Below are 26,211 nucleotides of genomic sequence, written 5' to 3' on the forward strand. Positions count from 1 at the left end.
AAACATAGATAAGCTATAAAGTTTAAAATGAATTCTAAAAAATTATACAAAATGCACTTCTTTAGTGTAGAACTGAATGTAGTATGCTATTTTTAAAAGCAATTTAAAAAAAATATCAATATTTCAGATTTATAAAAGAGAATCAAATTATAAAACATTGAGGGGAAAGGAACTTTAGAGGTCATTTAATTAACTTCTAATCAATGTTTGATTCTCCCAGTTGACTCTTCTGGTCTCTGTTTTTGTTATCAGTTCTTCACACATTTGAAGAAAGCTGCGTTCTGTTCTTTGTTCTAGAGATAAGGCCCTGCTTCTACCCATGAACCTATGGATAGGTTCCATGAACCATCTGTGTGATGTCATGTGACATTCTCCTAACCATCATGGTCATTCTCCTCCTGACATGCCATTGTTTCCCAGCAATTTCTCTTTACCTTGAGAATTCAAAATGAATTAGTAAATCAATCAATACTCATTAGGTATACTTATTTAAACAAGCATAAAACAACTCAACTATATCCAGTCTACCATTTACCACTGTGTCATTAAGAAAACTATGGAAAAATATGCCATAGATTACAATGCCTATAGCATTCTCCTGATTATACTGGTATGCCCCTTATAAAGGAAATTGGTCCAACACTACATGTTATCTTTTATTTTTTTTAAGGATTTTGTCTATTTATTTGAGAGAGAGAGAGCATGAGCAGGGGAGAAGGGCAGAGAGAGAGAAGCAGACTCCCCACTGAGCAGGGAGCCCAATGTGGGGCTCCATCCCAGGACCCTGAGATCACAACCCCAGCTGAAGGCAGATGTCCAACCGACTGAGCCACCCAGGTGTCCCTACATGTTATCTTTTAATTTATCACCACTTTTTTCTCCCTAAGTGTTCTTAAGGAATCAATTTAATAAGATATCGGGAGTTTTTTCCAGGACCAGGCAGATTGAGAATCCAAATTATGAAACTGGAGACAATATTTTCTCATTTTCCATTTGTTTTCTATTACCAAACTGTCCTGCGTTCCACATTCCTCAATGTTGGTTCATCAAATTCTCTCATATTTGAATATTATCATTCATGCAGGAAGACAAATGTAAAGTGATTTAGAACACCTAGGTACTTTCATAATTAGCTCACTTCTCTGAGAGTTCAAGTCTTTTATTGGTAGCCCTTTTCTTCCCCCTCTTGAGATTCTTTCTACCTGACAGAGATAATGAAAGCAAAATCTAACTTAATCATTTTTTCTTTTCCTAATATTAAATGCCTCCCTATAGAAGTTCTCTCCACTGTTGAGTGTATTTTTAATCTGAACAAAAACTTTCAATGACCTCTCCTTTCCTCCCAGTTGTCATTTTATCATTTTTAGAAGTCTCACTTCATTTAAGTTTCCCTTTTCCTACATTAGCCATTCTTTTTCTCTATGATACATTCATACTTTCTTTCATTATGCCTGCCCTTGTTCATCTGAGCCCCCCACCAGAACGAGAATACACATACCCATATTGATTCTGATGACTTCCCATTTTTCCCCTCTTTAAAATTATTTTAATCATTCCATTTCAAGTTCATTCCTTAAAACTTTCATTCTTCTGCTACTTCCAGAGTCTCTGGTCACAAAAAGTTCTCCAATTTTTATGTTTCAAAACTGATCTTCCTAAATTTTAGTGTGCATACATATCTAATTATGTTCAGGATTTCCCTCCCTGTTTATCAAGAGCTCCATTTGGCAAGGGTTGTTTTCTGCTGGATCTTATCATTTCTATTTCTAGAATTAAAAAGAATTATGTCAAGCTGTTTGCCTTACTGCCTCCTCTACCTCCTGAAGAACTGTCAGATATTCAAATAAAATCTATCACTTACTCTGTTTCCAGCAGAATAGGATTCCCGGTATGTGTGTGGGGGAGCAGCCCTGGATCTACAGAGAAATCAAACACACTGGGTTGACCTCTGGCTGTGCCACCTATAATTGTTCTGGATTTGCCCCTCTTTGCACCTGAACTTCCTGTGAAGAAATGTTACCTAGTGGTTTACATGGGATTCATTCAGCTATAAAGGGCTAGGAGCTTTATCAGCTAGGAAGCTGGGTAGCTCACAGGAATTTCTTGGTGAGACAGCCAGAGTTCCTTTCCTTCTGCCAGCACGGCCCCCTCCAATTGATATTAATGATCTTTATCTGTTATTTCCAAGGCTGCAGTTCACCAAATCCACAGGAGCAGTAGGAGTAAAGGGGACTGTGTAAGGCCAGGGCTCTCTGGGAGGTATGGTTCTTGGGAAAGATCTATTACAGAGGCAAAGAGACAGGAAAAACCTGGCAGCAATGCCTTTCAGGGGCTCACATTTTTTATGTATTAAGAAGTGTCAGACAACTAGGCTATGTGGGTAGATGAAAACAGCCCTTCCATCCTATAGACCTACAGCAGATACATGCTATTAATTACTGTTAACTGTCCTGTGTACACAGACCTTACTATGTACATTACTATGTACATGAACCTTAAATCAACCTTGATATTTAAAGAAATTCCAACTAAGAACAAAGGTGAGCCAAACCAAAAATCAAAGCATTGTGTATCAAACAACACAAGGCTCCATGGAGATCTCATTCTAGAATGAGTAAATGATTTAAAAAAATAATCAACACGGGATACGTGAAAAGTTGAAACCCCCAAATTTCAGGAAAAAAATGATTTGAAAATGATTATGGGGACCAGAAAAAAATTTAGAAAATGGCTTAGGACTCTAAATATAATACAAAAAGACAAAGTCTAAGGAAAGAAGTAAAATAAGGTAAGGCCCAGATCAAAGCAATCTGAGGGAGGTATCAAGAGGGCAAAAGGGACAGGGAAGTATGCAGTAACGACAAAAAGCAATTGGATGCAATGATGAACAGCATGACAATGCAGAAACCCAACTGACTGACTTGGGCAGACAAACCCAAGCAGCTGTGGCAGGACACATGGGAAAAAGCCAAAGACTTGAAAAATGATCCAAAAAAGAAAGAAAAAAGGTGTGATTATTATAATCATAGAAGATAAAGTATAGTGATAAGCACTCAAAATACTTTGGTAGCTCTGATTTGGGAAAATAGCAAATAAAATGTCTAAGACTAGAAAACTCAATTGGGCAGAATACAACATGTTGTGGACTTAAGGGGCCAGCAAGTACCAGACAAATTTAAAGAAAAAATAGCTACATCTATATGTTCCAACCAAACTTTTACATTACAGAAATAAAATTTTAAAGATCTATAAGCATCCAAGAAGGTGAAGAATAAATTTACCTAAATGGAAAAATAATTTCAAGCTACTCTCTGAATACAAAATGCTAGACCATAATAATATAATATTCCCTGAACTCTGATGTGAAAAATAACATCAAGCACAAATAATAAGTTATTTAAGAGCATAAGGAATAAAATAAATACTGCTTGCAACTGAATTAGCACAATGTAGGAAATGTTTTCCACAAAGAGGAAAGAAATTAGGGAGAATATAATGTACATGCGAAAGATACAAAGATTCAATAAGTTAATTGGTATTCAGGAAACAAAGAACTGCCCAAAATGGAAAGGAATAAAGAGGCCTTTAAAGATGTAAATTAAAGAAAAATTTTCTGAAATTAAGGCCAAAAAAAATCTTTATACTGAAAGAACACAAGACTTTTCTAAGTATACAAATAATATATAAGAAAAATGTAGGAAAAGATGGATAGATTTTACTACAATTAAAAAATGTAAATCACAAATTGTGGCAAATATTTAATCAACTACTACAAACGAAGATATCTTTAATAGAAACAAAGTTCTCATAAATCAATAATAAAAATAGAAAAACAAAGAATACAAACTATTTATTTATTAAAAAGATTCTACTTCTTTATTTGAAAGAGAGAGAGTGAGCATGAGCAGGGGGAAGGGAGAGGGAGAAGGAGAAGCAGATTCCCTGCTAAGCAGGGAGCCCAACCCAGGGCTCGATCCCAGGACCCTGAGATCATGATTTGAGCCGAAGGCAGACGCTTAACTGACTGAGCCACCCAGGTGCCCCAGAATACGAACAATTTATGAGAGAGGTACAAACAGCCAATAAACATACAAAAGTGTATTCCAACTCCCTGGTTTCATTAAAGAAATAGCAACAAAAATAATATTTCATTGCATATGTTGTATATATATAAACTTGACTGGGCCATGGGATACCCAGATATTCAGTGAAACATTCTGGATGTGTCTGTGAAACTGCTTTTGAATGAAGCTAACACTTACATCAGTAGATAACCTGAGTAGAGCAGACTGCTCTCCTTAATGTGGGTGGGCCTCATCCAATCAGTTGAAGGCCTGAATAGAACAAAAAAACCTGATGCTCCCCTGAATAAAAGGAAATTCTTCCTGCCTGATGGCCTTTGAACTGGACACTGGCTTTATTCCTGCCTCAGACACCAACTGAAACACTGGCTGTTCCTGGGTATCAAGCCTGCCGGCCTTTGACTGGAACTACACTTATCTGTTCTCTTATGTGTCCAGTTTGCTGACTTTCCTTGCAGACTGTGGTAATTGCTGGCCTCCACTGTCTCATAAACCAATTCCTTATCATAAATTTATACCTATCCATTTGTCTATCTACCCATCCATCTCTCATCTATCTATACCCTATTGGTTCTATTTCTCTGAAAAACCCTAATATATCATATTTACCTATCAAAATCATAAAGCTCACAATCAAGACTATCACTGGTGTTGGGAGACTGGTACTCTCAAGAAATATCATTAAGACTGTATTTTCAACCTTTCTGGATGATGGTTTTGTAATTTCAATATTTCTAAAAACTTCTTTAGTAATTTCATTTCAAGGAATCTGTGATGTAGAAATGTGATATAACACATTTGATGCAGATTTTTAAATATTAAAAATGGTGACAGGGAAGAACTTAAATGTTCAATGCTGGGGAATGGTAAACACATTATGATAAATTCTATCATGAGAAAGATACTGTGATGCCAGTAAAAAAATGGTGAGGTACACTTAATGCTATGGGAAATTCTAATGATATAACTAAGTGAAATGGGGAGATAAAACAGTGTAATCCCAATTTTGTATTATGAAAGCAAAAATATATAAATCAGGACATTAAACAGAAACTATCAACAATTAGAAGAGCTAATATTAGAAAGATGGAGATATATCTGATTTTTATTTTTAAAACTTATATTTCTAAGTTTTCCATATTTCTAAAACATTGATTAATTTTATAATAAGAAAAGAAAATTACATTAAGAAAAAGAAATAGCAGGCAGAAATATCCTTCCTCTGAGAAGTTATGAAGTAAAAAATACAACCCAAAAATCAACTGTCAGAAAATCCTTTTAAGCCAGGCACAGCTTTCTTAAGTTGTACTAAGTATCCTGTTTGACACACTGTTTATGTTTGTGGGCATTTCCTTTTTCATTAGAATTATCTTCAACAGAACTTCCTCTATAAATAACTAGTTTCCTGAACTAATACAAACTTGACCGTTTGTGGTTGTATAAGCTTTTTCAGTTTTTCAAACGAGAATTTTTGAGATATTGCAAAATACCCTATAATAAAGAACATCTGAAAATGAGGCTGACCAACTTTTGCATTTGATCCCTAAAATTTTTAAAGGAAATAAGCAAGATAAAATGCAATTTCACAAGCCTCTCTATCAGTATTATTCCACCTCCTACAGTTTTACAATTACTTCTTTACTAATGCTTTATTTGGCTTGATATTTCAAATGCCTAAGTTCTTAGCACTCTGTATTAAAAAGTAATCATTAGTCTTCCTGATTCTGCCTCTAGTTAATAAATTAAGATGAATACAGGCTGAGGTTCTCATGGCAACACATTTTCACCATTTTGACCCTGTGTAAATCACTTTAAATGTTCTCAACATGTTAACTGTACTATTATTATACTTGGAAAATTTAATTAGCACACAAAATACTTAAAATAATTCCCTGAAATGATCTGATATCACACAAAAACCCATCTCATACATTAAAAGGTAAAATTTCCTTAAAAATGGATAGGAGAATGATGTGTTAATAGAGAAATAAAAATTCAAGGGAGACAAAAGTAATAGCCCTAATATAGCCAACCTCACCTTTAAAAAAAGAAAAAGAGAAACAAACACTCTTCAAATTATTAGAAAACATGAACAATCAGAAAAATTAATGCGGAGAGATGAACAAGCAACTGACAAAAGAAAAATGCTAAATAAAGCTATGTGAAGATACATAAATGAGACCATGTACTTAGTATAATGTCTAGTACAGAATAAATGAAGCTATTAAAACATACTAATTATTACAGAAATGAAAATTAAAAAAATATTTTTTATAAAATCTCACATTGGCAAACACTGAAAAAAAACTTATGATGCCCAGAATTGGCAAGAATGTGGGGGAACAGGTTATTACACTTTGGTAACATATTGTAAAGTAAAAAATTATAAATGTATCCTTTAAATGAGCCATTCCTTAGCTCAAAATTCATCCTATGGAAAATATTAACACAAATATAGCAAACATACCTTTACAGGGATATTCATTACAACAGTGTTATTAAAAAAACAAAAAAACTAGACATAGCCCAGAAGTCTGCCAATAGAGGGTTGGTGAAATAAACATAATAGAACATTATAGGACAGAATGTGATTAATATATACAGATTAATATAGAAAACTGTCTCATAAATAAAAAATCGCAAAACAGTACATATAGTATTCTGCTTTTCTTGTGAATGTGCGTGCATATGTGTATGAGTGTATGCATATGCAGGGAAAAAAGGCAAAAAAAATATACCAAATTATCTCTGGGATGAAGTTATAGGTGAACCTCTACAGTAAAATACCATTGTTATTATAGTAAGTATTAAGACTTGGAAAGATCTATTACTGATACAAATGAAGTCATCATAAAAAAAATATTTATATGACATGACTCTCTGAGAATAATTTTAGAATAAACCTGGTTGTTTCTGGATATAGAAGCTTATCTTTTAACAAAAATGAGACTAAAGTTCTACTATTTTTCACAACTTGTAGCCTCACCAGAAATGACTCCTTGGAACTAAATGGATACTTAATCATTTACTTCAGATTATATTCACATTTAGATAAACTATAAAAATACCTGCCATGGAATGAATGTTCCTTCTGCCATAAAATTCACATCTAAAACCCTAACTCTCAATGTGATGTATTTGGAGGTGGAGCCTTTGAGAAGGAATTATTATAGATTAGGTCAGGAGGGTGGGGCCTCATGATAGGATTAATGCTCTGATAAAAATAGGAAACACAGGATCTCTCTTTCTGTGCATGCCCCCAGGAAGGCCATGCAATGACATAATCAGTGAGAGGGCTCTCACTAAGATCCTGACCATGCTGGCTCTCAGATCTGGACCCCCAGCTTCCAGAACTACAAAAAATAAATGTTTGTTGTTAAAGTCACCCAGTGTATGGTATTCCATTACATCAGTCAAAACTAAATGAGAGAGTATCATAAAAGATGGAAAGCTTTAGAGGTATTTTTTCCTTCATTTATCACAAAAACAAAAAACTTCAAAGTTAGGCTGATAAAAGCTTCTAAGTTTCAAAAATATTAAAGAGTGTATTGTTTGCAATCTTAATGTCAAAAAAAAAAAGGATAGAAATAATTTAAATAATAGTATAAGAATACCTGGAGGTAATAAAATGATAAGCAATTCTTTAAGAATTCATAGGGTCAATAATATTTAGGCAGGCTTATCTGATAGGTTACATGTAATTACTTACTTTGTATGAGCCACACATTCCCAGAGCGGTAAATGAGGTTCTCATGAACTGACCCCTCCGGTGTGCCAGACACTGCCCACGTACATTGCTGTTTTACACATGCATCATCTCAGTCCACACCACAGTTCTAGGACACAGGTTTTATTATTCCTACTCCACAGATGGGGAACTTTAAACTCGCAGAGGGTAATTTGTGCAGGGTCGCAGAAAAAGAATATGGTAAAGCCAGTATTTGACTCCTTGTCTATCTACTTCCAAAGCAGCTGTTCTTTTCACTGCACTCCAATCAAAGAAAATCTTATAGCCACATCTCCAGACATATTGAGTATAGAGAGTTTGCTAAACTATACCTTTTTTAGGTCCCTGCATTTTAGTACCTGGCTGTTCTAAAGTCAAGCATATCTACTTAATAGCTGAATGCTTGTGTACTAGAATCAAGACTCAAAAACTGATTCTTAGTAAGAACAGCAAGCTTCAAGGCAGTTTAACATGTTCTAGTTTCATACCCTGGTCTCTAGTTTCTTGTAGCCTTGAAAAATAACAGCTCACATGCCCAGCACAATCTGGTAGCCACTAGGGAAGAAACCTGAGTGGGAAGAAGAATGCAGCTGTAGTTCTCTCAAAGCTTCATTTCTAATGAAAGCCCCAACTTGTAAGGATTTCGGTATTTGACCTATCTCAGAGTCCAGTCAGTGCAGAAATTCTGCTCCTTGGTTAGGTGGTAAGAATTAGGGGGTGAAGGGAGGGGATTGTTTATTAAAAACAATGTAAGGCGAGTGATTTAACTTCATGGCTGCTTGAGTTAATGGATAACAACAACTGGGGCAAGCAGACAAACCAAAAAGCTTTTAAGAAAAGCTGGGGTGGTGCAGTCAGTCGGGTGCTTGACTCTTGGTTTTGGCTCAGGTCATGATCTCAGTATCATGGGATCGAGTCCTGTGTTGGGCTCCATGCTCAGTCTGGAGTCTGCTTGGGACTCTCTCTCTCTCAAATAAATAAACAAACAAATCTTTAGGGGGAAAAAAAAAAAAGAAATAAGAAAGAGAACCTGGGGTATGAGATGCCCACAGCGGTTTTGAAAAGCTCCAATATGCTCCTGAGAATTTAGAAATCCACATGCATACCTAGGGCTGTGCTTATGCTCAGGAAAGACCTGAGAAGGCCCCAGGCTATCTTATCACTGGTTGACCTTGAATGTCTACATAAGCGGAAGTGAAGGCTAAGTTGTCAATGCCTGGTGGAGTGTTGAAGTCATGTTCTAACATGCAAACAAAGCCCCCTGGCAAAGAGTGGGAGATTTCTTGGTTGCGGGCATTTAAGGAAATATCTGTCAATCATTAACTAACCACTAAGTTAACAGAACATAGATCAGTGGTCACATATCACAAAGAATATTTATAGAATTTAGTTTTACACATTTTTAGAATTAGCTCATAAAACTCAATAAATGAATTACTACTACTGTAATGAGCAAAACAACAAACCCTGAGGAAAAGGGAGAATATAATTTTTAGATTTTCCACATTATAATACTTAGAATATCCAGTTTTATATAAAAATTACAAGACATGCAGAGAAACAAGAAAGTATGGCCCATACACAGGAAAATAAAAGCAAGCAATAGTTATTATCACTAAGGAAAACCAGATGTTAAACTTCCTGGATAAAGACTTTAAATCAGCTATTTAAGATATGTTCAAAATAATAAAGGAAACCATGTCTAAAATGTATAAGAATGATGTTTCACCAAAGAGAATGCCAAAAAAAAAAGAAACTGCTAAAAAAAAAACAAAACAAAACCACAACAACAGAAATTCTAGAGTTAAAAAGTATAATAACTGAAATAAAAATTTCACTACAAGGACTCAACAGCAGCTTTGAGCAGGTAGAAGAAAGAATCAGTAAATAGGAAGATAGGTCAGTTGAGATTATCAAGTTTGAGGAACAGAAAGAAAAACAATGAAGAAAAATCAACAGAATCTTAGAGCTCTTGGGACACCATCAAGCTTATCAACAAATGCATATTAAGGGTCCCAAAAAGGGAGAGAAAGAGGCAGAAAGAATATCTGGAGAAATAATGGCCCAAAACTTCTCAAACCCGATGAAAAACATTAATCTACACATCCAAGAAGCTCAACAAACTCTAATTAGGATAAGCCAGAGAGAACCGTATCTAGTCATGTCATAATTAAACTGCTTAAAGACAAAGAGAGAATTTTGAAAGCAGCAAGTTAAATCATATGACCCAACAATTCCACTCTTAGGTATATATCCGAGAGAACTGAAAACATGTTGACACACAAAAAAACTTGTACTTTTATGTTGTGTGACATGTTTGCAAAAAATGCCTAACTTCTGTCTAATCATGGGAAAAGATTAAATAAAACCAAATTTGGAGACATTCATAAAATAACTGACCAGTATTCATCAAAAGTAAAAAACAAGGGAAGACAGGAACTATCAGATTGGAGGAGACAATGAGGCACAATGACATGTGGAATCCTGCATTAGATTTTGGAACAGAAAAAGGACACTGCAGAGAAAACTGCTGAAATCTGAGCAAGGTCTGTCATTTAGTTAATGCTTCTTTATCACAGTTATTCTCCTGGTTTTGATCATAGCATTATGGCTATGTAAATATGTATGTGTGTACCCAGGGTGAAGGGTATATGTGAATGCTGACAATTTCTGCAACTTTTCTGTGTTTAAATTTTAAAAAATAAAATGTAAGAAAAAAAAAAGATTGATATCGAAAGAACAAGTGGAGGAGAACTACTAAGAGAAAAGATGCAAAAGTATGCCATATGAGGACATATTTGAACAAATCAGAAATGTTTACCTTGGGGAAAAAAAAAGAACTGTGACAAACTGAAGGCTTATCAAGTTGGAAAATAGGAGGTTATTTTTTGTTTCTTGTTTGTTTTTTGGTATGAACTCAGCAAATAAACATGGAGCCAGAATCTACAAGATTTCTACTGTATGTGAAAAAGCCCTGGGAGGAAATAAATTATTTCTCACAGATGAGTTCAACCGTAAAGTAAATGAACATTTGTCTGCAATGATGTAAAGATTACTCCAGGAGTGCATGGGGACTGGCTTCAATGCTTTGTAAAGTTCTCCTTTTGTCCAGGTTCTGCCTTGCCTGAAAAGAGAAGGATCTAGGGACTGGAAGCCATGAGGGATGTAACTCAATGCACCAGATAGAATTTTTCTCAGAGAGATAAAGCAGTAGTCACAAAAGCTAAGGTTGTTACTAGGAGAGATAAAGCTAACACAAGATAAGAGAATGAGATAAGATAACTGAAATGAGTTGTTAATCAGTACCCACTAAAAAGTCAAATAAACTGAATATTTGGAATAAGAAGTTCAAGATACTTTGAACAGGGTTTGAATCATGATGTTTTTGAGGACTTTATTAAGGCAAGCTAGATATTTTCCAGCCCTTCGATACTGTTATTCTAAGACCTTGAAGGAAAGCATACTTACAATACCTCTTTATTTTGGAGCTCTGAATGAATGGAAAATGCTAGTCTAAAGCTGCTATCTCTATGTTCATACACATATATATATACTGTGTGTGTGTGTACAACCATGTACAATAATACACCCCACACCTGTGCAAATCTATGAATAGATCTTGACAATACTCCTCCTCCATAGATTTATGGCAATTTTCTCTAATCCTCAGACAGTGTGTAAACAGTCTCCCTATATTTATTAACATTTTTTCATGATTCTCTTTTTAAGTAATTTAATAAAAATAAAGACTCTCACATGATATCATACTTTCCATAGAGTGCTATTACTTCTACTTAGTTCTAATTTAGAAAACACAGATTTTTCCTCTATATTAACAACATTTCTCCTAATACAGCTAGCAAAATTAGATTGTTTTCAGAGGATTGAGTAATTTATAAAATGGGTAATTCAGTTCAGGATCAGGATAATCAGAAGAGGTTATAATTAAGATTTGTTAAAACTATCAAGAGTAAAACATGATGCTAAAATACTAAAACTGAAATACTACAAAATTTAAAAACTGTAATCACTATTAAAATTAAGTTATTGATTTTTTCATTACGAGTTAACAAATTCTTAGCTTAAATGGAAGAGAATTCACTTAGGCCTTTGCCCATAATACTTATTCTTAAGTATAAGCTGATTTTTTTAAGTTTGCATTCATATGAATTAGCAAGAAAGAGAAAAAAGCAAGTATTTTATTTTATTTATTTTTTATTAACATATAATGTACTATTAGTTTCAGAGGAACAGGTCTGTTATTCATCAGTACAGGTCTGTGATTCATCATCCAGTGCTCATTACATCACATGCCCTCCTTAATGTCCATCACCCAGTTACCCCACCCCTCCACCCCCTCCCCTCTGGCAACCAAAAGCAAGTATTTCAGAAGTACAAACCAACCTATCATCATTATTATGTCAGTTTTACTGTTACTGACATTTATTAATGTGTCAGGGTTTTGCAGCTGAAAGGTAGGAATATTGAGAGAAGTAAAGTCTTCACTGTCCTCTCCTCTGTAGGTCATGACTTTGACACTCATTCTCAATCACTCTATCCTTCCATAGCCACAGAGTTGTGGGCCCAAATTAATGGCTTTTCATCTCTTCAGGGACAATTCTCGGGGCTACATTCCTTTTGCTTCCACCCCAGCTCTTGACTCAGTTCTATATTCTCTTCCGTCTGCACTTTGCATGATCAGACTAGGGATTTCTCTTTAGCTTGTTTCTTTTTCCTAAAGTAGCCAAGAAGCTAATCCAAGAAAAATAGATGAATAATTCCAAAGACACTCTATAAACTACTCAAGTAGAGACTAACCCTGGGTATTCTCAATAGAATTATTTCTGGAAAGCAATGGAAATCAATCAAGGCCAGATTTCCTTTACTTTGACTTTATTTTAGTTAAGCACTGTTCCAATTATAAGATAAAAAGAAAGTTGGAAGAATTTCTAGAATTAATTTCAAAAAGTGATGAAAATTTCATTAAGAACACATTAAAGGTATAAGAAGCCTTCTTTTGTTAACTCTGAGTATAGTATGATTCCGCATACAGTCATAAGATCATCTGGCTCAGTGACAAAGAAGCAATAACAAGTCTATACTGGATTTTCTACTTTACAGACAAAAGCAAATTTTAAATTTTATAATTTCTATAGGACTTTTCTCCAGATCATGTTGTGTGACTTAAATCTAGATTTAAAAATCCATTAAGGTAAATTAGAATTTGATCTTTTATGTATATATAAGAAAAAAATGTTTTCTTATGAGGTATGACAGTCCTCATGCAGTATCTAGAGTGTTGAGATATTCAGTATTATTTGGTGACTTCCAAGTATTTTAGATACACTTTGATAATCATATTATCATGTAAAATTATAATATAAATATGTTACTGCATAGAGAAAGCATGAAAGTTATCTCTAATCCCTCATTTTTATATACTTCCTTGGGTTGTTAAGGCTTTCCTTTTTCCAGTTCAGATATTTACATTAAAGAGTACATTAAGCTCTGCACCCTTCGAAAATTTAGTAACTTTTACCATATGTTACCAGTTACTAATCACTGATCTCCAGTCTGAATTTCAATCAATATAGCTGACATAATTATCAAATATTCATAATATTTGTGAATATTTCAAATATTCACAATATAGTATGATTGGTACAATTATAGGATTTCTGAAAGGTTCTGAGTCTAATGAGGCTATATATGAGGTAGTATTTAATCTGAAACTAGATACTCCACAGAGTTGATATTTTAGAGGAAGAAAATAGGTATTTTCTAGGCAGACAAAAGGAAAGAAAACCATTTGAGACATAAAAGATATATTCAAAGGTATAGGCACAAGAAACCATGGGAAATATAAAATGATTCAGTTACAAAGGGTAACTGGGGAGGATGGTGTGAGGGATGTTCAACAGGTTAGTGTCAACTTTGGATGACCTAACAATCCAGGATCTTGAAGGTAATGAAAAGCAACTGTTGGATTTTAAGCATCAGAGTGATATGATCATTTCCATGTTTCAGAATTTAGTAGATGGATTGAAAAAGAAAGAAATTAGAGATAAGAACACAAGTCAGGAGGCAACCCAACAGACCAGACAAAGATGACAGAAATGAACTGAAGAGACAATGATGAAATAAGAGATGAAGATGAAAACGAGAAAGTGAATTAGGAAGACATTTAGGAGTTAGGCTAGAAAATAACTTGTGATTAATAGCATGTGAAGTATAAGAAAAAAGAAGTAGAAAAACAAGTTCACAGTGTGGATACCTGGGTGGATGGTCTATCTTTCCTAGGAAATGTAGGTCAAAGCACACATTTAGAAGATCAATTTTAAACAGGCTAAATATAAGATAGCTGTGTGTCATTCTGGTAAAGATGTTTATTGGACTTCTGCATATATAAGTCCCTAAACAAACTCAACTTTTCCAAAACACATTACAATAAAAGTATGAAAATTCAAAGACAAAGAGAATCTTAAAAGCAGAGACAGGAAATAAGCTTGTAACTTACAAGGGAAGCCCCCTAATGCTATCAGTGGATTTCTCAGCTTAAACCTTACAGGCCAGGAAAGGGTGGGATGATATATAGGCCAGGAAAGAGTGAGATGATATATTCAAAGTGCTGAAAGGAAAAAAAATGTGCTAATCAAGAATACCCCGTCAGGCAAAATTATTCTTCAGAAATGAAGGACAAATTAAGATTTCCCCACAAAAATAAAAGCTGAAGGACTTCATCACCTCTAGACCTGCCTTATGAAAAAAGGTGAGAGGAGTTCTTCAGGCTGAAATGAAAGGATGCTAACTGGTTACCTGAAAATACATGAAAATATACAGTATACTGGTAAATAACGATATGGTCAAATTCAGAATTCTCAATACTGTATTATCATGGTATGTTAATCACATAACTCTAGCATAAAGGCTGAAGAAAAAAAGGATTGAAAATAACTACAACGTCACAAATTTTTAAATGAATACTCAATGTAAAAAGAGGTAAGTTGCAAAAGGAGGGGTAAAATGATAGGGTAGAGTTTGTGCATGTGATTAAAGTTAAGTTTTAGTTAGCATAAAATAGTTACATCTAGATGTTATTTTATGTAAGCCTCATGGTAACCACAAAACAAAAACCCACAGTAGACACACAAAAGATAAAAAGAAGGGAGTCAAAATATACCACTAAGGAAAACCATCAATTAATAAAAGAAGACAGCAAGGAAAGTAGAAAGGAATATGAAAACTACAAAACAGTCAGAAGACAATAAGATGACATTAGTTAAGTTTTTACATATCAATATATACTCTAAATATAAATTAACTCAGTTCTCCAATTAAAAGGCAGAGTGGCTGAATGGATAAAAAAAAAAGATCTAATTATATGCTGCCTACAAGAGAGTCACTTCAGCTTCAGGGACATACATGGGCTCAAAGTAAAAAAGTGAAAAAGATATTCCATTAAGTGGAAACCAGAAGTTAGTCGGGAAGGGGGGGGTTATACTTGTATCAAACAAAATAAACTTCAACTCAAAAGGTGTAACAAGTGATAAAGAAAGCCATGATATAATAATGATAAAGGGTCAATGCTCAAGCAGGTATATAACAATCATAAATACATCTGTACCCAGTGTCAGAGCACCCAAATATATTAACGGAATACTAACAGATTGAAGGGAGAAATAAACAACAATACAATAATAGTAGGGAACTTCAATATTCCATTTTTAACAATGGATTTATCATCCAGTAAGAAAATTGATATGAAAATGTTGGACTTGAACTATAGTTAGATTAAATGGACCTACAGATATATAAAGAACATTCAATCCAATAGTAGCAGGATATACATTCTTCTAATGTGCACACAGAACATTCTCCAGAACAGATCATATATTAGGCTACAAGGCAAGTCTTAACAAATTTAAGAAGACTGAAATCATACCAAATATCTTTTCCAACCACAATGGTATGAAACTAGAAATCAGTAATAGGAAGAAAACTAAAAAATTCACAAACATGTGGAAATTAAACAATATACTCCTGAATAACTAATGGGTAAAAGAAGAAATCAAAAGGGAAATAAAAAAGTATCCTGCAACAAACAAAAATGGAGACTATACCAGAACATGGGATGCAGAAAAAACAGTTCTAAGATGACTTTATAGCAATAAACACTTACATTAGAAAAAAAGAAAGATGTCAAATTAACAACTTAACAACTTAACAAATTAACAACACCTCAAGGAACTAGAAAAAAAGAACAAACTCAGCCCACAGTTAGCAGAAGCAGATTATTATTTCCTAATAATAAAGATCACAGAATGTTGGTGGGAACGTAAACTGGCACAGCCACTAGAGAAAACAGTATGGAGGTTCCTTAGAAAATTAAAAATAGAACTATCAGATGATCCAGAGATCTCCCCTCTGCCTATATATCAAAAGGAAATGAAATCAGGATCTTTTATTTTTTAAGATTTACTTAATTATTTGAGAGAGAGAGAGGGAGAGTGAGAGAGCGCACACTCACACAAGCACACAAAAGCCCCGCTCCAGGGAGTCGGACGCTTAACAGACTGAGCCACCCAGGCACCACGAGCATGCAACTCTTAAACTTGGGGTCATGAATTCAAGCCCCATGTTGGGCACAGAGCTTACTTTAAAAAAAATACTAAGGAAGAAATAACACCAAACTTGAAAACCTTCCCAGCTAATAGGAGAAGAGAGATCACTTCCTACCTGTTTTCATGAAATTATCATAATCTTGGTTCCAAAATTTGACAAAAACATTTTTAAAAAAGCAACTTGTACATATCGATGCATTAGAGATCTATTTAGAGAAAATTCTTAAATCAAAAGAAATTGTTTATTACTATGAAGTAACCACTGCACAACAAACGAGCTGCTATTTCACACCATCACAAATCCTATCATTACTCCGAGAGAAAAGGTATGTTTTTCAATGATCTAGGTATACAAGATTTTACATAAATAATATAGTAATTTGTATCCTTATATTGAGATTAAAGTGATAGTAAAAATACAGAATTAAAAATTTTTTAAAAAACTATAATAAATTTACATAGAGATGATTTAGGAATTCTTTGTGAATGGAGGACACAAGTAACCTATAATACTTACAAAACTCAGTCATTTTTGGTCTAATCCCTCTCATATTAAAACCAGGTAGAGGTTAATGTATTTTGCATTTCACTTATTCTAACTGAGCTGATAATAAAAAAAACTTTTTCCAAAAGCCTCAGAAGGCAAATATTTTAACCATCAGTCGATTTGGACATTCTTATATAATAATTTCCCTCCTTAAAAATCCCTTTACAAGCACCAAAAGAGTTCCTTTTATTTTATTTATTTATTTATTTTTTAAGATTTTATTTATTTGAGAGAGAGAATGAGAGAGAGAGAGAGCACAAGAGGGGGGAGCGGGAGAGGGAGAAGCAGACACCCCGCTGAGCAGGGAGCCTGATGCGGGACTCGATCCCGGGACTCCAGGATTAGGACCCGAGCCGAAGGCAGTCGCCCAACCAACGGAGCCACCCAGGCGCCCAAAAGAGTTCCTTTTAATTAATATCACTTTCATCAGGTCCCATTTATCAAGACTGGGTGGGTACACATGTAATGCTAAAACTGCTGCCAAATAAGTCTTATCTTGCCAGGAAGCTCCTGAAAGGGATGGGCAGCTGGCCACCAGGGTTTGTCTCATAGTTACTTGGTATTTGACAAAGAATGATGCCAAACTTTCTGAAATTAATCCTGGCTGCCCAAGATTTAAATTAATGCCAGGGGTAACAAAATGTCATAACATAATTTTTAAAATAATTTAATAAACAATAATTCCCTTCTAGAAGATTAGACTTTTAGAATTTTATATACACAAAATACATTACAATGCTATAATCAGTATGAGGGAATCTTAATGAATCTCAATAAAAAATTACTATATATGGCATCTCAGTGGGTGTTTGCATATTACATAGCTAGTTTCCTTGGTTGAACGTGGTGTGGGATATGTGTGTGTGATTGCCCATTTGTGAAATACATTTGCATACATCAATAACAATTATTTATTAAGAATAATGGACAATTATAACGATCAGAAGCAATAATGAAATTGAAATGACTTCTGCTTATATAGTACTTTTACTTTCAAAGATTTTTCACATCAATTAACTAATTTTTATCTTCACAATAACCTGTGAGATAATTAGGTAATACTGTCATCATAAGATTGTGAATAGGTTATTCTTTCTTATTTAGAAATGTTACTTTCCCCCTCTAATCCTCATTACACCAAGGGAGATGATTAAACTTTATTATTATAAAGGCTTTTTTTTTCCTCTGCATGTGGAATCAATAAAAGGGGTTGAGTAGTTCTCAAAGCTGTAAGATACCAGATTCAGGATTAAGACATGTATATATGTGTGTGTATAAAGATTTGTTACATTTTAAGACTATTAGTGTGCTTCAGTAAGAACATATAAGATGACCTTGTCTCCTTCCTCCTTCCTGTGTCCTTTTGCAGACACTCTCCATTCCCTCTGGTACAGTCTTTTGGTATTTAAGGATGTTATGGATGACAGGGACTGCCATCCTCTCCTCCCATCCTCCCCCAAAATATCAGACTCCTTAGATAATATGCCACAGTCCATATTTTTCACTGATTCTGTTCTTTATCAAAACTTTCATAGTTCCCTGATTTTACTAGGTATTTTTGTCTTAATCTAATAAACTTAATAATGTTAAGGTACAAATTGCTGTGAATTATCTAATACGTCAACTCACCTGAGAAAACTGTATCCAACAGAGGAACTAGAAAGGCAATGGTTTCTTACTCAAAGGGATAATTAGAGGAAGCAGAGATTCAGTCAGTCTGGTGGGAAAGCAGAGGTCGGCCTGGTGTGTGTTTGGTCATACTGCTTAGTCAACTGCTTCACCATCTACTAATAAAGCTATCTGGGTACACGAAGGCTGAGGAGGCAATGAGTTCTGCCTGGATGTACTTACAGGTCACCGTGGATGAGTCCATAGATCTGTGGCATGCTCTGATGATAGATTCCTCTCAAAATAACTATGAGGAGAATCACCACAAAGGCCGGAATTCCCCAACTCAGAAGGAAAAACAGCAGATATCTCCTCTCTGTGTGTTCATCGTTCATCACCAGTACATACCAGAAATTCACAGACTAAGGAAGGAAAGAGAACATAAAATGAACAAGTTCTGGTCTAATGGCACAGGACACAAACTCACCTGGCTTGGGCATATAGCGTTACGGACCAACAAAGGGCTAGCATTACTTAAAAATTGTTTTTTGTTTTTGTTTGTTTTTTAGTTCATATATTCATTCTTTCATACACCCAAGAAATTCAGGATACCTCAAAAAACTTGAAACACTGAAAAATATTTATTGTACTTTTTATTTTCCTTTGATTTATTTTCAGCCATAGTCATCCGTGATTGTTCTGTGCATGTTGAAGAAACATACACTGATATTCAAACCTACTTCCCATGTGAACAGCTTCATGATGATAATGAAGTGAACAGCCCTTTGTTCCAGACTTTTTGACAACTTTTTTTTTTTGAAAGATTTTATTTATTTATTTGACAGAGAGAGACACAGTGAGAGAGGGAGCACAAGCAGGGGGAATGGGAGAGGGAGAAGCAGGCTTCCCGCTGAGCAGGGAGCCCGAGGTGGGGCTCGATCCCAGGACCCCATGACCTGAATCGAAAGCAGACACTTAACGACTGAACCACCCAGGCGCCCTTGACAACTTTTTAAAAGGTTTTTATTTATATTTTTTAGAGAGTGAGAGAGAGAACACATCGGGGGGAAGGGGCAGAGTGAAAGGGAGAGAGAGAATCTCAAGCCGACTCCCGAGTGAGCACGGAGCCCGACGCAGGGCTCAATCTCACTCTGAGATCATGACTTCAGCTGAAATCAAGAGTCGGTTGCTTAACTGACTGAGCCAGCCAGGCATCCATGACAATTTTTTTTAAGGCCTTATCATATGACAGGGCTAGACACTTTTTCAGGGAATGGGTATATAATTGTGAAGATATCCCCATGCCAGTTCCCAGCAGGAGACATATATGAGTAAACAGAAAATGACTTCACAGAGAAAAAAAAAAATACTGTGAAGGGGTAGGCTTTGTACCTGTTTTTCTTTCTGTTTATGTGCTCTTTTCTCATTCATTTACCTGACAATTATTTATTGAGTGCTTACTAAATTTCAGGGACCAGCCCAAGCATGGGGGATATAAAAGTGAAAGACATAGGGGAGGTATTTGCTTTCCTTTATGTTAGTTTCCAAACAAGTGGGAAAGAAATCATTAAGGAAAATATTTATTTTATATTTATAGCATATTTAACATCCATTATTTTTTATTAAAATAAAAATATAAAAAGGAGGGGCACCTGGGTGGCTCAGTTGGTTAAGCATCTGCCTTTGGCTCAGGTCACGATCCCACGGTCTTGGGATAGAGCCCCACATCGGGCTCCCTGCTTGGAGGGGAGTCTGCTTTCCTTTCTCCCTTTGTCTGCCACTCTGCCTACTTGTGTTCTCTCTCTCTCAAATAAATAAATAAATAAATAAAATCTTTAAAAATATATAAAAAGGATAGTATATAGAGGGGGATAAGAGGATACATTAGATAAACAGAATAAGAAAACAAAATGTTCTTATTGGCCCCAAATCCTGCACTTAGCTCCTACACTTAAGCCAAATCTAGAACGTATGCCTTCTTGTGTTCTTTTTCCATTAGAGCACTTACATTTAATTATCATTTAGTACAGAAACGACACTGAATGTCATATGTATTTCACACAAAGATACTTCTTCACTAGATAAATCCCCCTTCTCAGTTTCTTATGGTGGAAAAAGTGTGAGCATAGATAAATTACATATATACACATACATACCTATATATGTATTCATATATACATCAGAAGGATAATCAGTAGCAAGCAACAACAATCCCATAGCTTCAGTTTCCTCATGTATATAATGAGGTTACTATAAAGATTAAATGAGATATTATGTATAAAGTGCTGAGCACTTCTTAGAACTTCACCATTGGGAAATGTTGCCACCTCCCTTAAATCTCCTATTAGGATGTCAGACAGTGTGAAAGACAAAAGATAAATAGTTTAGGACCAAAAGTAAGCTGGGATACAATGGAAGCTCTTTCTATGTGATAAATAAACATGCCTTATGTTCATGGGAAGGCTTTAGGGTGCTGTTTATGGAGGCTTCTAAGTTAAGACTCTATCTGAACCAAATCAGCCTCGAGGGATCAGTATTGATTGGGCTAAACCAGGAAAAAATAAAAATGTTTGGTTACTTGGAGATTTTTGTCTCTGAATTTTATTTCCTGTCAGCACTCCATATCTTTATGTACATCTGCATATATCTGTAATTATGAAGCATGTTTTGAGTTGTAAATTTGTTCTAACTTCTTTTTCAAATCATTAAATCCAACAGGGTTTTTCCCCTTCTTTTTTTTAGATTTTTTTTTTTTAATTTATTTATTCATGAGAGAGAGAGAGAGAGAGAGAGGCAGAGGGAGAAGCAGGCTCCCAAGGAGCAGGGAGCCTGATGCGGGACTCGATCCCAGGACCCTGAGATCATGACCTGAGCTGAAGGCAGACGCTTAACCATCTGAGCCACCCAGGCGCCCGGTTTTTCCCCTTCTTTCCATAATTAGTACAGGGACATGCACCCAAGTAAGTGGGACTGTATCAGCTATCCTGACACCGAGGTGATCCAACTGCCTGTTAGAGAATGAAAATTCAGGCAAAGGAAAGATGATGAGCCCATCTCCAAAATAAAAATGCTAATTATTTATTTTAAATAGATGTTTGTGTGTACCCATATAAGATGGTAACTCAGGGGTGTTGTTGGTGGAAGAATCAGAAAGGAGAGCATGGTAAATGACTTCTAAGTTGATTCATCATGATAGAGATTGGGATATTTCCAACATGTCTGCTTTTACGAAAATGGACATTAGTTCCATCAGTTAGAATCACCCAACTTTTCAGCAATTGTCTGACCTTTACCAGAGACTCAGATAAGACTGAGACAAGTAGAACTGTTAGATTTGTACACGCATGGCTTCTGCTCCAAAGAACGCAAGGCGCAGTGTTGCTGAACAGTCAATTAAGCAAAACAAGTTCCTATAGTGACAAGCTTTTGTTAACTTAAAAAAAAAATCCCTTTTCTTCCCAAAAGAATCAACCACTGAGGTGTACCCTAAGGACAACATTTCCCATTGTATAGGGTGTTTTTCTTTTTTTCCTTTTTGCTATAGAATTGAAATACTATGTAATTAAATGATGTTTAATTATTTTAGAAATACCATATGGCCCAAACTAAGATTTGTTTTGACTAGCTAACTTCAAGTTTTACTTGAATTTTAAGATATTTTAATATAGTGTGGTAGGTACTTTTTGGGATATGCCTAGGTCATGAGTTCTCCTTCTTAGAACCCTATCTCATCCCACCCCAACATATGCAGAGTGGGTTCATGACCCTGCTCCTCCATCCATAGCTGATTTGATCTGGGGGAGAAGTCGGTCCCAGGCTGGGCTAATCATGAATCACTGAATTCCTTGAAATTCAGTGACAGTCTAAGCTGGTCAGCTGGAAAAAGAGGACATACGAACTTTGGTGGAGATAGGCAAAAGCACAGTGGAGAGAAGTGTGTTTTTATAGAAGAATAGATAAAAGTTCTTATGGTTCTTGGGTTCAGTAAGTTATCCTATATGCTTATTATTTCTTTTATGATTTAAATGTTTGCTTAAATTAGCTCAATTTAGTTTTTCTTTGTTGTTAAAAGAAAAAAAGAAATTGAGGTATATATTGCTATTCAAAAGCAGTGGAATTAAAACCCCCTGTTACTACCATTCTCTAAACAGAGAAAACAGTGGAGCATTGACTACATTCTTTTCCTTGTAATCATGGTTCCTCTTTTGTAATTTAAGAGTATTTAAAGACCATTATGTTTGCATAATAATTTTATGTTGATAGACACATAGCATATGTGATCTGTGTGCCTTGGTGTCTGGGTGATTATTCAGTGTTGGAACTAATGAAATTTTGAAAACTCAATACAAGTTAAAGGGTGTCACTCTCACCCAAACATCATTCAAGTGGACTGGGCATGGCTTACTATTCACTGCCCATAAGATGTTTTTCCTGCTAAACACTAACCACTAACTGTGAACTGAAAACGTTAATAGTTAGGTCTCTATTTATATTTCTATCTCTAAGCTTTAAAAATTTTGTTAGAACCATCTTATGGGCCATCTCAAGACATCATCACTATGTAGTCATGTTACATTTTTAGCCAGAATATTATCCCCGGGTTGCCTGGGTGGCTCAGTCAGTTAAGCATCTGATTCTTGATTTCAGCTCAGGTTGTGACCTCAGGCTCGTGGGATCCAGCCCTATGCTGGGCTCTGTGTTGGGCATGGAGTCTGCTTACGGTTCTCTCTGCCCCTCCCCACTCTACCCCTCTCTCCCTCTCTGAAAACAAACAAAAAACCCCCAAAACCCCCAACCCTCCAAAAAAAGTTATCCCCCAATTTAACCAACTACATTAATCCAACTTGACTATACTTCATACACACAGATATATATTCCTAGCATTAACGTAATGAAGGCTGAAGGTAAGCCCTAAAAGATTCAAACTATTTTCAGCTTTAGTAACCAAATTAGACACTTCAAAAGAGACAACTGAATAAAATGTTTTGCAGTGTTTAAAATTTGATGATGTTACCACAGTCACATCTCTAATGTCACTTCTAAACACTGGTCCATTTGAATTATCACCTTCTTACTTCTGTCAATGCTCACCAGTGAAGGATGATGTATTTTATTTGCACACTTATCACAATTATCAGCATTTCAAGATTACGTAAGTGAAAAGAGGCAAGGATCTGTACTCAGAAAACTACAGAACACTCATGAAAGAAATTGAGGAAGACACAAAGAAATGGAAAAACGTTCCATGCTCATGGATTGGAAAAACAAATGTTAAAATGTCTATGCCACCTAGAGCAATCTATACATTCAAAGCAATCCCTATAAAAATACCATCAACTTTTTTCACAGAGCTGGAACAAATAATCCTCAAATTTGTACGGAACCAGAAAAAAACCCAAATAGCCGAAGGAATGTTGAAAAAGAAAACCAAAGCTGGTGGCATCACAATGCCAGACTTCAAGCTATAGTACAAAGCTGTAATCATCAAGACAGTATGGTACTGGCACAAAAACAGACACACAGATCAAGGAAACAGAACAGAGAACCCAGAAATGGACCGTCAACTCTATGGTCAACTAATCTTCAACAAAGCAGGAAAGAATATCCAATGGAAAAAAGGTAGTCTCTTCAACAAACAGTGTTGGGAAAATTGGATAGCCACATGCAGAAGAATGAAACTGGACCATTTCCTTACACCACACACAAAAATAGACTCAAAATGGATGAAAGACCTCAATGTGAGACAGGAATCCATCAAAATCCTAGAGGAGAATACAAGCAGCAACCTGTTTGATTTCAGCCGCAGCAACTTCTTGGTAGACACATCTTCAAAGGCAAGAGAAACAAGGGCAAAAATGAACTATTGGGACTTCACCAAGATAAAAAGCTTCTGCACAGCAAAGGAAACCATCAACAAAACCAAACGACAAACCGACATTTGCAAATGTCTTATCAGATAAAGGGCTAGTATCCAAAAATCTTATAAAGATTCAACTTCCAAAGAACAAAAACTCCCAAAAAACTCACCACCCAAAGAACAAATAATCCAATCAAGAAATGGGCAGAAGACATGAACAGACATTTCTCCAAAGAAGACATATGAATGGCCAAAAGACACATGAAAAAGTGCTCAACATCACTCGGCATCAGGGAAATCCAAATCAAAACCACAACGAGATACCACCTCACACCAGACAGAATGGCTAAAATTAACAAGTCAGGAAATGACAGATATTGGTGAGGATGTGGAGAAAGGAGAACCCTCTTACACTGTTGGTGGGAATGCAAGCTGGTGCGGCCACTCTGGAAAACAGTATGGAGGTTCCTCAAAAAGTTGAAAATAGAGTTACTCTATGACATAGCAATTGCACTACTGGGTATTTATCCCAAAAATACAAATGTAGTGATCAGAAGGGGCACCTGCACCCCAATGTTTATAGCAGCAATGTCCACAATAGCCAAACTGTGGAAAGAGCCCAGATGTCCATCGACAGATGAATAAAGAAGATGTGATACAGGGGCGCCTGGGTGGCTCAGTTGGTTAAGCAGCTGCCTTTGGCTCAGGTCATGATCCCAGAGTCTTGGGACTGAGCCCCACATCTGGTTCCCTGTTCAGCAGGGAGTCTGCTTCTCCCTCTCCCTCTGCCCCTCCTCACCCCACCGCTCGTGCTCTGTCTCTCACTCTCTCTCTCAAATAAATAAATAAAACCTTAAAAAAAAAAAGATGTGGTGTGTATATATATATATATATATATATATATACACACACATATATATATATATATACATATGGAATATTACTCAGCTATCAAAAAATGAAATCTTGCCATTTGCAATGACATGGATGGAACTAGAGGGTATTATGCTAAGTGAAATAAGTCAATCAGAGAAAAACAATTATATGATCTCACTCATATGTGGAATTTAAGAAACAAAACAGAGGATCATAGAGGAAGTGAGGAAAAAATAAAACAAGACGAAATCAGAGAGGGAGACAAACCATAAGAGACTCTTAATCATAGGAAAAACACAGGGTTGCTGGAGGGGAGGAGGGTGGGGGATGGGGAAACTGGGTGATGGACATTAAGGAGGGCACATGATGCAATGAGCACTGGGTATTATATAAGACTGGCGAATCACTGACCTCTACCTCTGAAACTAATAATACACTGTATGTTAATTAATTGAATTTAAATTAAAAAAATGAAAAAAAAAGATTACTTAGGTGACTGTAACTTGAGAGAATAACTAAAAGCCCCCCCCTAAAATAACTAAAAGCCCATTTAAACAAATGGGCTCTCTTAGAGAGAGAGAGAGTGAGCATGTGCACGAGTAGGGGGTGAGGCAGAGGGAGAGAGAGAATCAAGCAGACTCCATGCTGAGCACGGAGCCCAACGTGGGGCTTGATCCCAGGACCTAGAGATCATGACCTGAGCTAAAACCAAGAGTTGGATGCTTAATCAATGAAGCCACCCCAGAGCCTCCATTTTAACAAATTTAAAGAAAACTACTTAATGATATTTGTGAAAATCTCCTTCATAAATACAATCTATAGATATATAGGAAAGGAGAACTTGCAGAGGTACACACACACTCAAAAGATAAACTTTCAGGTAAATAATGAAT

At 35.6% G+C, this 26,211-nt stretch overlaps 1 protein-coding gene across 1 annotated transcript in view; it reads right to left on the reverse strand.

Moving 5' to 3' along the window:
- ADGRV1 (adhesion G protein-coupled receptor V1) overlaps positions 1-26,211 on the reverse strand; it is a 538,587-nt gene that overhangs the window by 148,753 nt on the left and 363,623 nt on the right. Inside the window, exon 84 of the mRNA XM_032403550.1 lies at positions 18,829-19,007. Within this exon, the coding sequence (XP_032259441.1) occupies positions 18,829-19,007 (179 nt within the window). The remainder of the gene's footprint in view (positions 1-18,828; positions 19,008-26,211) is intronic.

Source organism: Phoca vitulina, unplaced genomic scaffold (assembly GCF_004348235.1).
Source record: "Phoca vitulina isolate PV1807 unplaced genomic scaffold, GSC_HSeal_1.0 scaffold6, whole genome shotgun sequence".
NCBI lineage: Eukaryota > Metazoa > Chordata > Mammalia > Carnivora > Phocidae > Phoca > Phoca vitulina.